Source organism: Nyctereutes procyonoides, unplaced genomic scaffold (genome assembly GCF_905146905.1).
Source record: "Nyctereutes procyonoides isolate TBG_1078 unplaced genomic scaffold, NYPRO_anot_genome, whole genome shotgun sequence".
In the NCBI taxonomy this organism is placed as follows: Eukaryota; Metazoa; Chordata; class Mammalia; order Carnivora; family Canidae; genus Nyctereutes; species Nyctereutes procyonoides.
Window position 1 is genome coordinate 25,907,486 of NW_026575044.1, and position 22,990 is coordinate 25,930,475.

Sequence of the window (22,990 nt, forward strand, 5' to 3'; positions counted from 1 at the left end):
CTCATTTTTTCTCCTTTCCCCTTTATTCCCTTTCACTATTTTTTATATTCCCGAAATGAATGAGACCATATAATGTTTGTCCTTCTCCGATTGACTTACTTCACTCAGCATAATACCCTCCAGTTCCATCCATGTCGAAGCAAATGGTGGGTATTTGTCGTTTCTAATGGCTGAGTAATATTCCATTGTATACATAAACCACATCTTCTTTATCCATTCATCTTTCGATGGGCACCGAGGCTCCTTCCACAGTTTGGCTATTGTGGACACTGCTGCTATAAACATCGGGGTGCAGGTGTCCCGGCATTTCACTGCATCTGTATCTTTGGGGTAAATCCCCAGGAGTGCAATTGCTGGGTTGTAGGGCAGATCTATTTTTAACTCTTTGAGGAATCTCCACACAGTTTTCCAGAGTGGCTGCACCAGTTCACATTCCCACCAACAGTGCAAGAGGGTTCCCCTTTCTCCACATCCTCTCCAACATTTGTGGTTTCCTGCCTTGTTAATTTTCCCCATTCTCACTGGTGTGAGGTGGTATCTCATTGTGGTTTTGATTTGTATTTCCCTGATGGCAAGTGATGTGGAGCATTTTCTCAAGTGCTTGTTGGCCATGTCTATGTCTTCCTCTGTGAGATTTCTGTTCATGTCTTTTGCCCATTTCATGATTGGATTGTTTGTTTCTTTGTTGTTGAGTTTAATAAGTTCTTTATAGATCTTGGATACTAACCTTTTCTCTGATATGTCATTTGCAAATATCTTCTCCCATTCTGTAGGTTGTCTTTTAGTTTTGTTGACTGTTTCTTTTGCTGTGCAGAAGCTTCTTATCTTGATGAAGTCCTAATAGTTCATTTTTGCTTTTGTTTCTCTTGCCTTCATGGATGTATCTTGCAAGAAGTTACTGTGGCCAAGTTCAAAAAGGCTGTTGCCTGTGTTCTCCTCTAGGATTTTGATGGAATCTTGTCTCACATTTAGATCTTTCATCCATTTTGAGTTTATCTTTGTGTATGGTGCAAGAGAGTGGTCTAGTTTCATTCTTTTGCATGTGGCTGGCCAATTTTCCCAATGCCATTTATTGAAGAGACTGTCTTTTTTTCCTTGGGATATTCTTTCCTGCTTTGTTGAAGATGAGTTGACTATAGACTTTAGGATCCATTTCTAGGTTCTCTATTCTGTTCCATTGATTTATGTGTCTGTATTTGTGCCAGTATCATATTATCTTGATGATCATAGCTTTGTAATACAGCTTGAAGTCAGGCTTTGGTTTTCTTTTTTTTTCAACATTCCTCTGGCTATTTGGGGTCTTTTCTGGGTCCAAACAAATCTTAGGATTATTTGTTCCAATTCTGTGAAGAAAGTCCATGGTATTTTGATAGGGATTGCATTGAACGTGTAAATTGCCCTGGGTAGCATGACATTTTCACAATATTTATTCTTCCAATCCATAAGCATGGAATTGTGTCTTCCTCAATTTGTTTCATAAGTTTTCTGTAGTTATTAGAGTACAGATCCTTTACCTCTTTGGTTAGGTTTATTCCTCGGTATCTTATGGTTTTTTGTGCAATTATAAATGGGATCGATTCCTTAATTTCTCTTTCTTCAGTCTCATTGTTAGTCTATAGAAATGCAATTAACTGATTTCTGTGCATTCATTTTGTATCCTGCCACATTGCCAAAATGCTGTATGAGTTCTAGCATTTTGGGTGGAGTCTTTTGGGTTCTCCATATACAGTATCATGTCATCTGCAAAGAGCGAACGTTTGACTTCTTTTTTGCCATTATGAATGTCTTTTGTTTCTTTTTGTTGTCTGACTGCTGAGGCTAGAACTTCTAGTACTATATTGAATAACAGTGGTGAGAGTGGGCATCCCTGTCATGTTTTTGACCTTAGGGGAAAAGCTGTCAGTTCTTCCCCATTGAGAATGATATTTGCTGTGGGCTTTTTATAGATGGCTTTTATGATATTGTGATATGTTCCCTCTATTACTATACTTTGAAAAGTTTTAATCAGGAAAGGATGCTGTATCTCGTCAAATATTAAGCAGAATTACTTTTCTTTCTGTCATTGTTGCAGGAAATAAATACAGATTAAAAATAATTACCACCCCTGATATCCATGCCTGTACTTTTAAGTACTGAAAAACTTAAAAAATATCTTAATTGTTTCATGAAATCATGAGATTAGATAGTTCCACTTAATATAAAATATTCTCTTTTCTATGGATCTGTAACGTACTACTAATTATGAATTAAAGCCTAATTTAGTATGACTGGAAGCCAAAATGACAAGTGAAATTTATAGACCTCAACCTTTGTTATCTTGAGAGAAAAGCATTGTTATCTTGGAGTCGGAAAATGTTACCTGTTAGGCTCCAGGAGGAAAAGCAGTAAACTGCTTGTCAGAGAACATAATGTAGAAACCCCAAAGCAAGAGGAGAAGTGCTTGCTTATAAATTCTACCAGGCCAAAGTGATGCTAGCTTACCCTGTTTATTAGAATGCACTTTAGAAAGTTCAGGGCACATATGGATGCATTCATTCCATTTTCTGCTACACATTATTGAAAACACATTCTGTAACATAAATAATTCATCAGTGCATTGTTTGAAGTTTAAAGATTACAAAACTGAATGATAGTGTTCTATGACCATGTGCACCTTCAAAGAGAAAGGCAATATGAATTGATGGACTTTATAACCTTTATATGAACCTATTGAGGACAACAACCTAGCAGAAAAGAAATAACTCCCTCCTCTTATACATACATACACACACACACACACACACACACACACACCCCACGCAATTTCTCTGTGTGTGTGCCACAGGCTGTTCTCTCTAGCTTAAGAAAAAAATAGGTGTTCAGGGTTGCTTTAGAGGGGACAGAATGAACTGGAAACGAAGGTGTTCTCCTTGCTTTCAGGGCCACAGTTGAAGCTGGGAGACCAGAACTGACTGTGAGCAAGCTCAAACAGGGATTCATTGTAAGTTGGAGACCTGAGATTCTTCTAATTTTAGATAGCAGATTATACCCCTCTATCCTCTGGTCACAAAGATGTTATAGGTTGGCTGAGGGCAAAATCATGAAATAATAGAAACCCGTGAATATTAGGTTAAAGAGGTCACCCAATTTGTTGATAGGTATAGATAGCTCCAGAAGAGTCATCACTTTAAATGATTCATTGGGACTGTGAACTCAAAGACCAAAGACCGTTTCCCTAATTCTGGATATGGCTGCATGGGGAGGGAGGCATGTTTGGGTTAATATATGCCCTCCACCTGCCCATTAACTGTGGATGAAAATTATGTATGAGAGAATATCCAACCTTTTGGGATAGATAATAAGTACAACCAAACACAGTGTCCCCAAAAAAGGCAATGGCCCAACTCCTCTATTAAATGCAAAATGGAACACCACGGATGAAGCAATTGATAAGCTGTCAATGCAAGCCATCTTTGATTGCCCTTATGGTAACCAGGATGTTCTCCCAATGAATATACCTCTGACCTGGACCACGTTAAAAAGACATGATTAGAGTGCACCTAATGTTCCTTCCATGTTACTCTGTTGCAGGGGTGGGGGGCGGGTAGGAGTGTAAGAAATAGTTCAAGAAACTGTATCTCATTTACTGTTCCAACTTCCTTTATTAGGCTTTACTGATGCTAGGAAAATCAGAACAATTTGGTAGAAAGGTAGGACAGAAAGGGAGTCAAGAAGACAAGGATAACAAATAGGGTGAAAATATTTCAACCATAAATAAATGGATAGAAAAAGCAGAAATTGATGAGAAAGAAACCAGACTTTTAATAGAGCATAACCAAGACTGGGGAATCCATGGAGGTTTCTCCGAGTGCTCTGGTAGTAAAAAGACCCATACAGATCAACTATATATCCCAGTTTGAAAGAACTTAGAAAACTGGATGACAAGGAAAAGCCCAATGAATTTGATGCTGAAATACAAGAAGTGTCAATAAGAAAGACTGAATCTGATGAAAACTGACAGGAAGGCCAGAATCTCCTTCTGGCTCATTGTAGTTGGCACTAGGCCAGCATAGTAATTGAATCTGATGTCCCTTGTTTGGGTCAAGATCAATGATAAGTGGAAGGAAGGGGGTAAAAGAATAAATAAATGGGGTATGCTAAGGTGAAACACAACAACATTGGTGTCTTACGAGAGGCTCTGAGCAAGAGAATAGTATTATTTCTTAGCACAGACTGCAAGTCTGCCTAAAAGTTAAAACAATATGGCTTGGTTTTCAGCTACCTCTGTTTCTGAAAACTGACAAAGTAGAATGGCAACCAGCAAATTTGAGTGGCATTCTCCAGTAAATGCCATTGTCCTGCATTATTCCTAACCAGGAAAATTCCATTTTATCATTTTTTCCTCTACAAAGAAATACATTCTAATTATGTGACTTAACTTTAGTACATATTTTTCTTATCTTGAAGACAGATGTAGGAGTCACAGAATATAGCATACACTTTATAGGAGTGATTTATGCTACAGATTAAATTTGTGTATAGATCTAATAAAGAAGAAAAAAGAGAGAAGTTTTATTGGAAACACAATCACATTGTAGCATCCCTAAGGTAAACTTAGAAGAAAAACATGTGCATTGTCACTCCAACAATCAACCTTGCTAATAGGTCAATCTAGGCAGTTTCATTTAGCACGGCTAATTCTCACTTATCTCTTTCTTATTTATGCATGGAATGGTTAACACAAAAACATTTTTCTGCTATTTAAACTCCCAGATATTTCACAATTTAGAAAAACTCAGTCTAAAGAAAGTGTATAAATAAAGCAAAAGAGAAAAGATTGGAAGGAAATTCACTAACTACTAAAATATTAACAGTGTTATATACAGTGTTTAGAGTACACACAATGGATGGTAGGATTACAGGTGATATAAATGTTACTTTAAAAAAATCTGTATCACTGCTGCAATTGTCCCAAATAAGTATAAGTGCTTAAGTAATTGCTGTCAAATCACTGGTATTAGTTTCTTTAAACACTTGTTAGCAAACAGATTCTTGAATGGATCCTTGCTAACTCTGCTAAGTCCTATACACAGCCCACTAAGAAGGATTACAGTTGATATTATCAGGAGGTGAAAGCTGGTGCCTATGTCATAAGCAATTGATCTTATTTAGCAGTCTACACCTGACTTTAGGGCTGAAGGTGGTGGCAAGAAAGGAAATTTGAAATAGCTCATTAAAAGCCACATACTATTTCATGGTTTTTGTAAAGGCTAATTAATATATTTCTCAGAAATTAATTTTAAATAGTTTATGATATTAAATTATAATACTAGTCTGTGGTATTTTTAAATCTTAAACCTCTGATATGAAAACTTGTCTATATAAGCTTTTTATTTCATTAAAAATAATATTAAATACCAAATTTAAATATTAAGTTCTGATTTGTTTCCATCATATTTGCTTTAACCTATTCCAGACTTTCCACTGACAATTTTCTTTACTACAATGTTTCCTTCTCTCTTTCAAATAAACAGTTGTGTGGAGGAGAAATATTGTTCTTTTTTGCGAGCAATAACTGATTAAAAAAGATGTTGGCCCCAGTTTGATTGGTTTTTATACCCATTTGAGGATATCTTTTTTTTAAAGATTCATTCATTCATTCATTCATTCATGAGAGACATACTGAGAGAGGCAGAGACACAGAAAGAGGGAGAAGCAGGCTCTTCACAGGGAGCCCGATGTGGGACTGGATCCCCAAATCCAGGATCACGCTCTGAGCGGAAGGCAGATGCTCAACCACTAAGCCACCCAGACGTCCCTTGAGGATATCTGTACCAGTAGCCAATGTTAACAGAGAGGTTCCCCCCTTTTTTGTGACTTGAGGTCATACCCACCCAGATGGAAAGCCATATTGGCTGAAAAGAATTCTTCTCCCACTCTTCCTCCCCTCTCACAGAAGAGCTTTCGGACAATAGATTTTTATCTTTGTTTGGAGATCTCAAATGGATCAACTTTACTTTTTTTTCAGCCTAAAATGAATGTGACCCAGGGATTTACCCTTTGTGCAACAACAGGACCAGAGAAAGCACCCAAGACTATGAAGTCTGCAGGGCATGAAATTAAAATTTTCACATTGATATAAAGACACCCAATCCACTGAGGTCATGATATAATGCTACAATCTTAGCATGAGACCTTCTGGTCTGAATAAAAGTCATTGCCATGTGACCTACAGCTGAATATCAATAACAACATTTTACTGCTCACAAAAATATGTATATCCAAAGGGAAAAGATAAAATAATTGGGGCAAGCTGTGGTGAAGTATCAACTTCCAGAAGGGGACAGTTCTGGAAAAGCTGCTCAGTTCCAGCAGCCCCTGAAGGAGGAGTGAAGAGAACATGCAATTCTGGCAGAGGGTGGCTCATGGGCAAGTACCACAGCAATCCTACTGGCTCCTAACTCTCCTAGGGTCCAGAGTGGTCAGGGGTCCAGGGATTTCAATGCCAGTTCCAGTCTTAGTTCTGCCACCACTTAGCTTGCTACTTTGCAAATCAGTGATTTATGTTACAGTTATCTCAGATGATGCCACACCTAGGCTTCTACCAGAATCTGGTTCTTCTTCTGCCAGTCCATTTCTTCCCCAAATCCAGAAGACAGAAGTTGGCAGTGGCATGTATCTACTGGTCTACAGAGAAGTTTTATTTTAGGAACAGCACATTTCTCAGTCGTGAGCTGAGATTGTGAAGACAGCAGATGTAGAGCTGAATGGTATGAAAAGTCACTAACTGAGGATTCTCCTCTGAGCTAGGTGGCACAGTACTTCCAACTACCCATGTAGGAGGGAACCACTTCATTGAAGGAAAACACACAGAAGCATCCTAATGAAAGTCCACACAGAATGCCATTTGTGGTAAATAGCTCAATCTGCATCTGGTAGGGGAGGTATCCCAAGGCAAGATACTTCTAGCCTTCATCAAGTTATACCAAGAGCTAAGTATATGACTGTGGTGACTTCTAATGAGCAAACTTCTAGGCTGTAGGGAAGATACAGCCTTCAATAAGAAATAAGTTTCTTATCCTCTCCCTCAGCATGGACTGGCATGGTATTCCAGATCTGGGTTTCATTCTGACTCTTCAAAAGTACCTCCTCAGGGTTACTCAGAGCCCCAGAAAGAAGAAAATCCCCAAGGTATAACTCTTAGCATCTTTTTATTTACTAATGCATAGCATTTACAAAATAATCCCACTGAAAAACAATTTCACTGGCTAGGCATGCATTTTATCACATCTTCCTTAGGTATTACTATTATTAAACATAAACATTTATCCAGAATACTTTTAAACTATCAAAAATTAGAAAGGATGAATTTTTCATGCATGTTAAGACAAGGGTGTTAACTTTTTTTTTCTATTTTTCTCTGGGCATCCTCTCTAAAGTAAGATCTGATGTTTACCAGACATGGTTTCACTCAAACATTAAAAAAGAAAAACCCCAGTAAACACATGTTCACATAGCACAATCTCTGGGAATGTAAAGTGCACCCAGTCCCCTATCAACTGGGAAGGTCAGAGATACCCACATAATTGCTCTGCACCGTGCTATGAATGATGGGTACCATGTTTATCTACTTAATGTTTCCAAACTACTGGCCAGCACAAAATCCAAAGATTTTGAAGGACAGTTTAAAACACGTTATTCTGAAATCAATTATTTGTTTTTGAAAATGTTCACTTCTCATTTTATTCTCACTACTTTAAAATCAAGAGGAAGATGCACATGATTTCATCTCTAAACAAAGGGTAAGGCTCAGGTGTAGGATGGAAGGCTGAACTAAAGTTCCACGTGGTCAAGGGACTGTCAAGGTTTTGCTGCTGATTAGCTGTACAGACAGATGAACCCCGGTCTTTGGCCTTTCATATTATTGCCCTTTCCTTGAAGCCATGCTGCCTGTCTGCATGCAGGATGTTAACCTGACAAAACCAGAATAACAAAGTAGCCATGGTCCAAAGCAGAGGCTTAGAGGAAGTTGTATACTTTGGCAGAACATAAGGAAAGGAATAGCTAAGTGAAGAGAACTGTGAGTCACTGTCCAAGCAATCAAATCCTAAGGTAAAGAACATGCTGAAACTGCTCACAATTGAGAATCTGCTCCTTGAAAACTTCCTGAAAGCCTAGATATCTTTCAATTCTTATTAAACGGGAACATCTGAAAGTAGATGAAAATGTAAGTAAGTTCTGAGAAGTAAAAAGCACAATTAAATGTATAAGCAGGGCACAAGCGTATGGTTCTTTTGTACATGTGAAGAAGACCTAATGGAAAATAATTGTCTATAGGAATGCCAGAAACTGGTAAATTGAAAAGTAAACAGTTGCTTTGTGATCATTCATTCATTCTTATTGAATGTCTGTTATGTGCCAGGTCCTGCTCTAGGACAGGGATATAGCAATGAATATAATAAAAGAAGTCCTTGTGCCGTGGGGTACCTGGGTGGATCAGTCCATTGAGCATTTGACTCTTGATTTTGGCTTAGGTCATGGTCTCAGGGTTGTGAGTTTGAGCTCTGCCTCCAGCTCCCCTGCTCAGCGGGGAGTCGCTTCTCTCCTTCTACTCTCTCTGCCCTTCTCCCTGCTCCCTCTCTCTCAAGTAAGTAAGTAAGTAAGTAAGTAAGTAAGTAAGTAAATAAATAAATAAAGCAAGCTTTAAAAAAATCCTTGCCCTCATGAAGTTTATATTCCAGGTGGTAGAGGAGAGGGGAAGAAGCAGACAATAAATAAAACATTCGGAAATTTTACAGTGTATTAGAAGGTGATAAAGCAGAGGTGAAGAAGAAGAAAGCAGAGAAGGAAGAGAAAGGTAGAAAAACATTAAGAATGATTTCCTTAGGAGTCTTTCCCTTTTACTCAGAGGATGATGGTGCCATATAGGCATTTCATAGAGAAGACTGCCATCAATTCTATGTCTTAGTGGTTAGACCCAACTTCAACAATTTAGATCAATAAGAGGAACTCTGAGGCCTTCTTAACAATTTTTGTCAGTGTAAGCTTATTGGTGGGTTCTGGTAATGCCCTGGAGAGAGGATGACAATAGCTAAAGAAAATTGCTAAGGGCAAGGAGAGTACCGGGGTAGGGTTGGGTGGGGTACCGGGGGTGGAAGGGAGAGAGAGAGAGAGACTAAGAGAATGTCAGTGTACCAGACTCTAGGTAGTTAGAGGATGTGCAGCTCCAGAGCAGGAGCTTCCAAATGGTGTTTTTAGACCAAGTGACATAGAACTATATACTTTTAAAGAGCTTCTGAAGTGATTCCAATGTGCAGATAGATTTACAACCACTGCTCTGAAGGGAATTAAATAAACTCTTCCAGAAGGTTTTTACAAAGGGTTAATTGTGGGAAGAAATCCATGATCAGTAACACCATTGAGGCCTTAAGTGACCTTAGAAACATTAGTTCTAGGAACACAACATTAAATCCTAACTCAAGCACTATCCAAGAATTTTACTCCCTACCCTCCTGTATTTAGAGGAAAAACAAATGGAGGACATATCTCAAGACATTAAAAGAATGTGCCAATGGTGCATAGGGAAAATACTTTGCAGGGTCATTCACATTTGCTGTTAAAGCCACATTTCTGCAGAGCACTCACTGTCAGTGTATTTGGTAGAGGGGCTAATATTTATATATATTGTTCTGGGTGCCTAAACAAGTCTTGTTGTGCAGAGCACAGGGAAAGAAGTGAACACTAAACATACACTATGGCCCAGCACCAAATTAAGGGCTTTGAATACCTAATGTTAATACTCTGAGCAAATTTTTAAGATGGTATTAATAGTCTTATTTTAACCTGAGGAATCACATTTAGAGAGGTAAAGTAAAAGACATGTTTGCAAACATGTTTGCATGGTAAATATGAAAAAATATACCCCTGTTGCCAACTTCTGAGATGAACCTGACCCTATTCCTAATCTTTTGTCAGGGAAAACACATAGAGTTTGGAATTAGAGTAGCAAAGTCCAAATCCTAGCTCCTCATTGCTTGTGTGACTTGGGAAGTTCTACAATGACAACTACTATTTAGCTATATACCAAGACTGTGCTAACTACTTTATGGAAACCATCCTGCTTAATCATCATGACAGGCCGATGAGGAGATATTATTATCCCCATTTTATAGATTAAAGGATTTGTTCAAAACCATATAGCTAGCATTCAAACCTAGGCCTATAAATCCAGGTGTTATAATTATTACACCTGGGCTCTTGACTGTTCTATAATTGCCTCGTTGAGCTTTACTTTCTCATGATTGTGAGGATTACGTTAGGCAACATATATAATTTTAGAAAAGCATTGAACTGCCTAGAACACTAAGTGACACTCAACAAATGTTTCTTAACATTGAATTCAGGGAATCTGGTGACATTGGACCAAATGAATGACTCTAAAACAGCAGTCCATGAGGCTAAAAACTGTGAAATGATAACAGGAACTGGCAATGCTGAACAGATGCCACTAATCGTACCATTTTTTCAGTGTTCAGGACCCTGGAGAAGATACACAAAGGTGCATAATTTTATTGCTGGCTCCACAAAGAAATAGCAATGTATGTCATATGTTCCAAGGTGAACCTTAGAGTTCTTGAGTACTCTTGGAATTACAGAGTAAAAAAATTTTTTTTAAAGATTTTATTTATTTATTCATGAGAGACACAGAGAGAGACAGAGAGGCAGAGACACAGGCAGAGGGAGAAGCAGGCTCCATGCAGGGAGTCCGACATGGGACTCGTTCCCGAGTCTCCAGGATCATGCCCTGGGCTGAAGGCAGGTGCCAAACCACTGAGCCACCCAGGCTGCCCCAGAGTAAAAAAACTTTGAAATGGGTTTACCTCCTAATAATATGTGCCCTTTTGTTTTCTTTCTAAATATTGTTTTAAACATTATGTAAGTAATATATCACTGTAAACATCTGGAAAATGCAGAAAACTGTGAACAGTGAAGGAGCTCTCATAATCCCTTCACCCAGAATTTAGAATTCCTGAAGCCAAGGATTAGAATTCTAAGTGACAAGTAAATATCAGGCGTTTTAATATATATTTTCTCTGTGCAGTATGTTTTTTTCTACGCTAAGAAAGTCTTGACAAGCATCCTCAAGACAAATTCATTTCTTGGAATTATGCTATCTCTTTATTATTTCAACTTAGTCTATTTATTTCTATTTTTAAGCTTATATGCTGTATAACAGTGTGTGCCAGAGGAATGGATGATTATATTAATGGCTTTTAACAGTGGGAATTACAGTAACAACACAGTATCATGGCTTAATTAAAAGCAACATCTTTTTATCAAACACATAAGAGTTTCCATAAGTTCAACTGTTCTTGGTAGTAATGCACCTGCTGGCAGGGAATTTCAAATTATCAACTCAACTTAAACAAAACCCCTTTTGAATGGCGGGGCTTTTCATCCTTCTGATTAAAGATGGAGGACAGAGAGGCACATTATACTTCATGTTTTTTTTTACATATTCAACACATTCTTTTCTGAAGTTTTAATAGTATTCCTTTTTACTGTCATCATTTTATGTGCATCATTTCATTAGGCTTTGTTTTTATTTACAATATGTAAATTTCCACTTAAGATGGAAAAGTTATAGTAAATGCTACTCTGTGTGTGGTGTGCAAACTTACTCTGAGAGCACATAAAGCTAAAATGATAGCTCTTGGCCTAGTAGCCCACATTTTAGGAAGTCATTTTGAAAAACATAAAAAGGAATTTTATCTACTATTTTGCAGTTGAGTTTTAGTAGTCATTAAAGATAGCTTTACAATGACATGTAATTTATATGAACACATATTATAAATGGACATATCTATATATGCCCAATACATTACCTGATATATAACACATTACCTGACATTCAATGAATAGTGGCCAGTATTGTCACATATGGTCATCGGTCATATACTCAACTATATAGAGGCAGTGAGGTCTGCTATTCAAACCTACTACATAAACTCAAGTAGTACCTGTGGGCTTTAGTTTGGGGTTTGGGATTTTAGTGTAGCTCTCCTCTCTCCACCCTGGAAGAATAACACATTATCATGAGCTAGGTGTACGGGGGAAATCTAGCTGAGTACATATAATATTTGTGTGAACATACAGGTGAGAAAAATTCTGATTTTAAAAAAAATTTGTTATAGTTAGGATTCCAGGCACAAGTGCAAGAAAATGTTGCAATTTTGCTGTTGTGTGTAATGGAAACACAACATTTCTCTTTCTCTTGAATGGCTGCTTCTTCCTATCAAGTTACAAAAATAAAGTGTAACTCTTAAAGCAAGTTTCTCTGATTCCCACTCTAAACCAGATTTTTATCAGCTTAGTGCCTACACCTTGAATAAGTTCAAGTTTCAGGCAGTGTGGAAGAATGAAAAAAACACTAAAATTTGGGATCAGAAAACTACATTCAGGTCCTCTTTTCTGCTTTATTACTGTGTGACCATGGACAGTTCCAGTCTTGTTCAGTTCCCATTTCCTCACTGTAAAATGAGGTACTACTATTACTACTTATTTCACAGGGTTGGGTGCAATTTAAATAAGAAAAATGCAGGTTCAAAGAATTCTGTCAATTCTTAGGTACTATGCCAGGCATTGTGAACAGATAATTACTATTTTCAGCATTGTATTTTTGTTACAAGTATGATAGATATATATGTTGCTTACGTAGGTTTTGAATCCCCTGGCTGCTGCCAATCCAGAACTTTGTTACCAGAGACAAAACAGATCACTTCTACAATCAGGAACAGCATATTTACACAATTTTTCCTTCTATGCAATCTAAGTGGTTACTGGCAAATTGAGATGAGAAAATAAACAATGCTTGAAAAGCCCAATAAACAATGACCCAAAAAGAATGAAGAGGGACAAATGCAGAAATGTTTGTCCCTCTTCCTGGCACAGTAAAGGGCCAAAATGCCAGTTGTTCAAGCACTTTAAAGGTTATATCATAATATTTGGAGCTGGAAGCAACTAGATTTTCATGTCAAGTTACTTAAAGGTGAAAATAATGGTGAAAAAACCTCACTTTAAAAAAATTAAAATTGTATATATTTAAAGTATACAACATGATTTTTTAGAAGAGTTATTTAATATTAGGAAATTATTAATGATACACATATACACAGTAAAATGATTACTACAATCAAATATATTCATCTCTTCATATGCTTGCAATTTGTGTGTGTGTGTGTGTGTGTGTGGTGAGAATACGTTGAAACCTATTCTTTTAGCAAATTTCCAACATTTAATATAGTATTATTAACTATAGCCATTATGCTATACATTAGATTTCCACACTTATTCATCCGAACACATTTCAACTTTGTACCCTTTGACTAATATCTCCTCATTTCCACCTTCCCACTCTTGGTTACCACCATTCTCCCTTCTGCTTCTATGCTTCAAACGTTTTAGGTTCCACATATGCATGAAATCATGCAGTATTTCTGGGTCTGGCTTATTTCATTTAGTGTAATGTCCTCCAGGTTAATCCGTATTGTTACAATGGCAGAGCTCCTTTTTATTTTATTTATTTATTTTAAAGATTATTTATTTATTCAGAGAGACAGAGAGAGAGAGAGAGAGAGAGAGAGAGAGAGAGAGGCAGAGACACAGGCAGAGGGAGAAGCAGGCACCATGCAGAGAGCCTTGACGTGGGACTTGATCCAGGGTCTCCAGGATCACACCCTAGGCTGCAGGTGGCACTAAACTGCTGTGCCACCAGGGCTGCCCAGAGCTCCTTTTTAAAGGCTGAATACTATTCCAAGGTTCATTCATCTACTGATGGGACATTTAGGTTGCAATGGACATGGGAGCACAGACATCTCTTTGTGGTATTGATCTTATTTCCTTCAAGTTTATTTCCAAAAAGGGGTTACTGGATCATATAGTAGTTCTATTTTTAATTTTTTGAGGGACCTCCATACTGTTTTCCACAATAGCTGTACCAATTTACATTCCCACCAACAGTGTACAAGGTTCCCTTTTCTCCACATCCTCACCATTATATACTTGTTGTCTTCTATATAGTTGAAAATAGCCATCCCAACAGGTAGAGGTAATATCTCATTGTGGTTTTGATGTGCATTTCCCCAATGATTAATGATGTCGAGCATCTTTTCATATACCTGTTGGCAATCTGTGTGTCTTCTTTGACAAGTTCAACAACCATTCATGACAAAAACTCTTAACAAAATATAGAAGAAAATTTCCTCAGCACAATGAAGGCCATTTAAAAAAAGACACAGCTAATGTCATAATCAATGGGGGAAAAATTGAACGCTTTTCCTATGCGATCTCGTACAGGGCAAGGAACCTCACTCTTGTCACTTCTATTACATAAAGTACTAGAAGGGCAAGCAATAGCAGTGAGTCAAGAAAAAGAAATAAAAGCCATTCAAATAGTTAAGGAAGAAGTAAAATTATCTCTGCAAGTGACATGATTCCATATGTAGCCAACCCTACAGACTCCATATACAAAACAACAACAACAACAACAACCCTTTAGGACTAATAAACAAATTCACTAACGTTCTCAGATATGAAATCAATATACAAAAATCAGTTGAGTCTCTAAACCAACAATGATCTAAGAAAAAAGTAAATTAAGAAAAACTTCCATTTATAATAGCATCAAAAAGAATAAAATACTTGGAAATAAGTTTAATTAAGGCAGTGAAAGATTTGGACACTGAAAACTAGGAAACATTGATGAAAATAATTGAAGACAAAAATAAATGGAAAGTTATCCCATCTCCATGGATTGGAATAATTAATATTGTTAAAATATCCTGCTACCAAGTGATGTATGCATTCAATGCAATCCCTACCAAAATTCCAATGTCATTTTTCACAGAAATAGAAAAAAATCTAAAAATTCATATGGAATGACAAGAGACTCTAAATAGCTAAAACTTTGAGAAAAAAGAATACGGTTGGAGGCATCACACCTCTGGATTTCAAATTATATTATAAAGCTTTAGTAATAGAAACAGTATGGTAGGGACGCCTGGGTGGCTTAGTAGTTAAATGCATCTGCTCAGGGCGTGATCCTGGAGTCCTGGGATTGAGTACTACAACAAGCTTCTCCCTCTATGTCTCTGCCTCTCCTTTTTGTGTCTCTCATGAAAAAATAAATAAAATCTTATAAAAAAAGAAACAGTATGGTACTGGCATAAAAACAGACACACAAACCCATGGGACATAATCAAGAACCCAAAATAAACCAAATCTTTAATAAATGGTCTATGAATTTTCAACAAGGGTGCCAAGAATATACATTGGGAAGGGGTAATCTTATCAATAAATGGTGCTGGATATTCACATGCAAAAGAATGAAACTGGACTCTCATCTTTCATGATATTAAAAAAAAACTGAGGGATCCCTGGGTGGCGCAGCGGTTTAGCGCCTGCCTTTGGCCCAGGGCGCGATCCTGGAGACCCGGGATCGAATCCCACGTCGGGCTCTCGGTGCATGGAGCCTGCTTCTCCCTCTGCCTATGTCTCTGCCTCTCTCTCTCTCTCACTGTGTGCCTATCATAAATAAATAAACTTAAAAAAAAAAAAACTGAGAGTGGATTAAAGACTTAAATATAAGATCTGGAATTGCAAAATTCCTAGCAGAAAACAGGAAAAAGCTCCTTGACACTAGTCCTTGAAATGATTTTTTTTGGATACGATGCCAAAAGCTCAAGCAACAAATGCAAAAGTAAGCAAATGGGACTGCCTCGAACTGTAAAGGAAATGATCACAAACTGGAAGAAAATATTTATAGACTAAATATCTGATAAGAGGTTAATATCCAAAATATATAAAGAACTCATACAACTCAAGCAAAAACAAAAGCAAACAAAATAACCAGTCTCAATAACAAATGGGCAGAGGACAACATGCACATGAGAAAATGCTCTGCATCACTTGCCATCAGGGAAATACAAATCAAAACCACAATGAGATACCACCTCACACCAGTGAGAATGGGGAAAATTAACAAGGCAGGAAGCCACAAATGTTGGAGAGGATGCGGAGAAAAGGGAACACTCTTACACTGTTGGTGGGAATGTGAACTGGTGCAGCCACTCTGGAAAACTGTGTGGAGGTTCCTCAAAGAGTTAAAAATAGACCTGCCCTACGACCCAGCAATTGCACTGTTAGGGATTTACCCCAAAGATTCAGATGCAATGAAACACCGGGACACCTGCACCCCGATGTTTCTAGTAGCCATGTCCACAATAGCCAAATTGTGGAAGGAGCCTCGGTGTCCATCGAAAGATAAATGGATAAAGAAGATGTGGTTTATGTATACAATGGAATATTACTCAGCCATTAGAAACGACAAATACCCACCATTTGCTTCAACGTGGATGGAACTGGAGGGTATTATGCTGAGTGAAGTAAGTCAATCGGAGAAGGACAAACAGTGTATGTTCTCATTCATTTGGGGAATATGAATAATAGTGAAAGGGAATATAAGGGAAGGGAGAAGAAATGTGTGGGAAATATCAGAAAGGGAGACAGAACATAAAGACTCATAACTCTGGGAAACGAACTAGGGGTGGTGGAGGGGGAGGAGGGCGGGGGGTGGGGGTGAATGGGTGATGGGCACTGAGGGGGACACTTGACGGGATGAGCACTGGGTGTTATTCTGTATGTTGGTAAATTGAACACCAATAAAAATTAATTTATTAAAAAAATAAAAAAATAAAAAATAAATAAGCTGATATGAAAAAAAAAAACAATGGGCAGAGGACCTGAATAGACAGGCATTCTTCTAAAGACACAGAAAAATATAGTTTTTAAGACAGAGAAAAGTTTAAGTTCTAGACTGCAGGGTACTTGGATCCTTCCAGCCTGGGCTCAGTGTAATGTAGTCCCAGTTCTCCAATATTCTGAGCTGAGTCCCTCAGCCTCAACCTCAATGGACACAAAGTCTCACAAGCTTCCCATCAGCTGTACACAAATACTTGCATGGGAGCATGACTATGCACAAGCAAGTGCTCTATAGAGAGCTCATCAAGCTGAAAACTTACAGCAATTTTTTTTTTAGGACAATTAAGCATATGGTTTGACAGCAAAGGAACACAGTCTTAAAAAAGAACATGTTAAACTATTTTAAAACTATTTTTCAAAAAGCCCCCAAGTAAGCTATTACATCTTTGAAAATACATACCCAAATATTTTTTTTACCTCGTTCAACAACAACAACAAAAGAAACAAAAATCTCCCCTCTCCAACATATCTAAAAACCACACCAAACAAAATAAAACTAAACTTCCAACTCTCGGAGCGCCTGGGTGACTCAGCTGGTTAAGCGTCTGACTCTTGGTTTCTGCCTGGGTCATGAGATCCAGCCCCATGTCGGGCTCTGTGCTCAGGGGTGAGTCTGCTTGAAATTCTCTCCCTTTGCCCTGACCCCATTTGTACACACGTGCCCTCTCTATCTCTAAAAATAGGTAAATAAACCTTAAAAAAAAAAGAGCAAAACTTTCAACTCTGTGTTGTCGTAAAAAAATAAGCATTTTTTTTGAAAGAGCTAGAGTAGAGAGGTGAGCAGTACTTCTTAGAAACAGGCTAACTATAGCTTCAGTTCCCCAAATTCAGTAATTGGGCATGCTTTGGTGAGATATGCTTTTCTCTTTTCGTATCACACACACAACACACACACACGAGGGCAAGAGCACCAGCCTTAACTCTTATGAATTGGGGGACAACAGAGAGAAGAATTCTTAGTAACCCTTTACTCAAGGACTGAGAACATAATCCTGCTGCTGCAGGCCTGTTATTTGCCTCTGTTTATCAGTTTGGAACAATTACCACTGAGCTGTCATATGACCGGGAAATAGAAACTTCACTGGTATTTTAAAAAGGGACAAGATTTCTGTTTCACTGAACAATCCCAGAAGATACTGTCTTCAGTTTAATATAAAATATATTAGATCTCCATACCCGGATAGAAAAAGATACCCACATATAAAGGATATATAGCTGTAATATGCTTTTTCTCCCCAAATTTGAAATAAAATATTTGAAGATCCAAGCTACATTAATGCAAATATCTGTCTGTTGCAAGTATACTTTTTGATTAAATTGGCATACATCAAGTACAATTAGAAAGGTTATTTATAACGAAGAAATACATAATTCTGCATCTTAATGGGGATGACAATTATGGCTGATGGTTGCTAATTAACATTACTTCTTTTGCTTTGGGTGTCAGTTCCTATATGATCTCTATTGCTGGCAATGGACATACCTAATTCTGGAAGGCACAAAAGGGTTAATTATCAGTAATAATTATGCTTATAACAAATTAATTGTGAACCTGACCAGCTCTGGCTTCACCTTGGAGACCGGAGAATCAAGTAGAATTTGTAAACTCTGACTCAGCATCATGGCAGAAGTATTTGTTGAACTTTCTGATCAAAGCTGCACCTACCCACTAGGTGTTCAGGATGACAGGGAAAAAAGCCCCAGGTGAAGTGGGTTTGTGAGGTGTTGCCTGTTCCAGCCAAGCAGAAATGCCTGGCACTATTTGGTTCAGCAGTACCACCCTCTTGTGCTGCCAGCATGACCATTGTGCTGACTCTTTTGGGCAGCCCGGGGGTGTGTGATCAATGTTGGGGGCCAGGAGTGAATGAAGAGAAAGAAGCACCGCAGCTCTCAGCACAGGAAACTATAAAGCCACCTTTGCTTGTGCTATAAATTACATATTTATTTTGTTAGCATGAGATAGATGAATATTTCTACATATAAAGGTGTCCAGCTAAAATCAGGATAAGTGATATTAATGTCCTATGGTCAGTATTATTGAACCTCCAAAGCAATAAACTTTATGAGTCAATAAATATTACATTTGCAACATAGTTAACATTCCTTTACTGTCTCTAGCACTTATTACACATTGTAACCGCAAGTCTACAATACATTATTCATATTTGGGGTGTCACCAAGTGATGGATTGCTGCAGGAGAGGCTGTCCTTTAAATAAATCAACAAATAAAAATGCAAATGTTAACATTTTCAGCCACAACTTTTTCTATCTTGAATGGGGAATGAAAATTTCACATTATATTGACAGGCAGCAGAGAGAACAATTAACAATCCACATTGTGAATGAGAAAGATGGCTTTGCCAAGCCTGGTTTTATCACCTGCACATCATGCAACAATATGGGACTCTTCTAGGTGTTAGTGCCGTTCAGAGAACAAAGGAGAACCTGTTTCCCACCAGTATCTGTCCCATCCCCATCTTCTTTCCCAAATTTGGAAAATTCTTGGAATTTAGGGTAGATAGGGTTTTACTCTTATTCTCAGTACCTTCATAGGTTTGTTGGGATGAAGAACAGAGTTTTATCTTGCATTAAGAGTTTACATGCAACTGAAAAGAAGTCTACAAAAAATGCCTTTTCTACACTTTGAAATAAAAATAATTCTAATAATCCTGATTCTGAAATCTGGAAAGCAACCACTGTACCCTCCTGGTAACTGATTTTCAGAGTACTGAATCTTTTTTTTCAAATCTGCACTTTGTATAAAAGATCTATAATATGCCATCATGCACTTCTAAGGATGAAATCCAGTGTGTTACACATTGTTTTATTTAGCCAAGTACTCATTATTTAAGAAACCTCTGAGAATGTGTATTTAGCTGATTTGCAGTGTTAGGAACTAACAGATACAGAATCCTTTTTTTAAGGTCTGTAAATATGAGTCTTCACAGCAATTTTAACCTGGCCTTGTAAAACTGTACAAAGTTGATATGGTCCATTCAGAAAATGTGTGCTGAGAATGTTCTACAAAACTCCTACTGGGGAAACATTTTATTCTTTTTCATGCTTCTCTCTAAACTGAAATGCAATCATCAAAAACACATTAGTGTTAAAGATCTCACTTTTATCTTCAATAGGAAAATTCACTAAGATTGAAAATCCAGATCATTTCTCCTCCAGAGGAAGCCCTCAAGGTGACTGGGATGCATCCTCTTTGAGCAGAAGCATTCAGCCACAATGCTAAGTGGCCCAAGGAGGAAGCCCCCCTCAACATTTCAGAACAGCTCAATGTGGGTACTTGGGAAATGCTAATAAGGACAGCATTAAAAATAAAAGAAAGGAGCAATGCACAAAGAATGTGGTAAACTAGTTAAATTTTCTTTTGATTGTGGGTCACCTTCAAAATAGAGGTTGTTATTGTCAACTACTATAATATTTAAAATAATGGGCTTTGGAGTCTGAAACGCTGGTTCTGCAAAGTGACCTTAGGCAAGTCACTCAATCTCTTAGTTTCCTAATTTTGGAAATGAGAATGATAGTAGTATACCACTTCATATGGCTGTGAGGAAGATTAAATCAGACAGTTCATACAAATGGTGGACACATAGTAGGTCCTAATAGATGGTAGATACTATTGTCCTCTGTGTTACAGTTATTTCCCAAAAGTTGTTTATAATTAAAATTAAGTCTTAAAATCTATATTCATCTGATAAGATGCTGGGAATTTAAGTGCTCAAACAATCATGTTTCCAAGGAAGCCGAAAATAAGCCCATTTGGTGTTGATGTTTATATATTCAGCCTAAAATGCATAACAGGGGGGTGGCTTATTGCACGTGAAACAATTTTAATAATGTATTTCTTTTCCTGACTCCAGAAAAGGCTGATCAAATTCTTAACTCTTCAAATGTCTCTAGTATCAGTAAAGGCTGACAGTCTTTTAAAACTGTAATACAAAACCCACTATAATTTTCAGTATCAATTAATTAAATTAGTTAAAGTCCAAGTGTGTAACCATTCTGTGACAAACTGGGAAAGACCTGCTGCTAAGCACATTTTCGGATGAAAGACAGGATTGGTCTTGTGTTTCTCTGGAAAAATCCTTGCCAATTACCAGTTTCAATTAAGACAGGGCACGTGTAAAGGAAAGGGCTCTATGAGTTCAAGCTGGCCAAATCTAGATGCTTCCAAATAAGGCCCCTCTCATGAGTGACAGCTTTTAAGAATTGTCAAGACTTTTCAACTCCTTATTAAATGACTCCCCCTTTCCCCAAACTCTCTTATCTAAAGAATGTTAAACTAAAGAGTCTCTGAGGCTTACCGGGAAGTGTCAAGCTGCAGTGCCGATGTCGTTGTGATTGCAAGCTCCTTTTGGCTTCCTTTTGTCATAGGAGATGTGGAAGCATCTTTTCTAACTCCTGCCCCTGTTCCTGTATGAACAATAAAAGCAATTAATTTAGGCATTCAATAAAAAGAAATGGAAAAGTCCATTCTGAGTAATATATTAGACATTTCAAAAATCCCTAAAGCTTTAAAAGTCAGCTATTTTTTTTCCCTCTGAAAGGAAACAACGGCAGATAGAAAACTCAGTGGGTTGTTTTGATTTTGTAAAAATCAGAGATCCACAGTATGTTGTTTAAAAAAAGTACCTCTGTGCAATAACAGGCTGGCTAGTGATTTTGTTTTTAAACCTGATAGCCTGTCATCTTCCTGCTGATTTGAGTTTACTGTGAAAATGCCCAAGAAGGTAGTTTGCTTATTTTGTTCCCTTTAACAATTCTAAGAAAAGATATTTCTTCTCTTTGAGTCTAGCACTTTGTACCTCCAAACTCCCCAAGTTAAATTGCTCTTACCCCTAAAACTTTTAAGGTAGATATAAATCTTGAATTTCTTTCAAAGAACTGTACACTGGGCTAAAACAAATGTTTGATTGGAAGAGACGCTCACCTAACCATTTTAGGGTTGATTTGGTCTCTGTTCCTTCCTAACAAGCAATGTTCAGTTAATAATTATTTTTCTCCTCTGGAGTGCTAAATACAATGGCATGGACAAAGTTTCTTGTTCTCTAATTTTTATTATTTCTAACAATAATTTTTTCCTTTCCCTTTTCCTTCTTAATATTATTTCCCAAACAACACAAAACATCCCTGTCTTTTTCTCAGAAGACTGTAATAATCTCATTCATAATTTTCTTCTGGTACCTGGGAAACTATTGCCCAGGCTGCTTAAAGAAATTATTTGGGGGCAGTCCGGGTGGCTCAATGGTTTAGCGCCGCCTTCAGCCCAGGGCGTGATCCTGGAGACCCAGGATCGAGTCCCACGTCAGAATCCCTGAGGGAGCCTGCTTCTCCCTCTGCCTGTGTCTCTGCCTCTCTCTCTCTCTCTCTCTCTTTCTTTCTCTCTATCTCTGTCTCTCATGAATAAATAAATAAAATCTTAAACAAAAAAAGAAATTATTTGGGAAAATTTACTCTTTCTTTGAGGAAAGTTTAACTATTTAAATAATATTACAGCTTTGGTGTGTTGGGAATCTCAGACCTTCAAATGCCAAAAATATAGTATGCCAATTCTGGGAATGGCACCCCTTTTTTGGTGTGACCAGAGAAAATCAGGCCCAGAAAATGCAAGAGTCTTTGGATATATATAGAGATATTAGCATCAAAACAGTCACCATGATCCTTAGTATTCAAAAACTATACTCAATACTGCCTGTTCTTTATTATGTATAGATGTAAAAGATGAGCCACCTAAATGCACAATTCAGTCTTCTTTGTATACACAAACCTGTGTGACCCTCAAGCCAAACCAGTACATTTTCAAACTAGACATAAACTCCATCATATATACAGTGCATCAGTTGGTAAATATTTACCAAGTACCTAATGATGGATAAGGCCTGGTGCCACAATTAAGCTCAGAGTTAGTTTAGGGGAGAGTAAAGAAGATGGGAGAGTAAGAATATGAGATACTCTTAACAATACAGTAAAGAATCATAAATAGCCTAAGTCAGTATAAGATAATAATAGCTAACAGATATGGTATGCTTTTTATGTACCTAGTACTGTTCTAGGCCCTTGCCACATACCATTTATCTTTTTTTAAAACAGTTTAATTATAATTCCAATACCATAAAATTTAACAATCTCAAGCTACAGTTTGATAAATATTAGTAAATTTATGTAACTTAGGAAAGCATG

General features: G+C 37.5%; 1 protein-coding gene across 6 annotated transcripts in view; it reads right to left on the reverse strand.

Moving 5' to 3' along the window:
- Positions 1-22,990, reverse strand: part of KIAA1328 (KIAA1328 ortholog) — a 360,132-nt gene that overhangs the window by 31,939 nt on the left and 305,203 nt on the right. For all 6 annotated transcript variants that reach the window (XM_055324146.1, XM_055324144.1, XM_055324147.1 and 3 more), the window contains one exon: positions 21,115-21,223. In XM_055324146.1, coding sequence (XP_055180121.1) covers positions 21,115-21,223 — 109 coding nt within the window. The remainder of the gene's footprint in view (positions 1-21,114; positions 21,224-22,990) is intronic.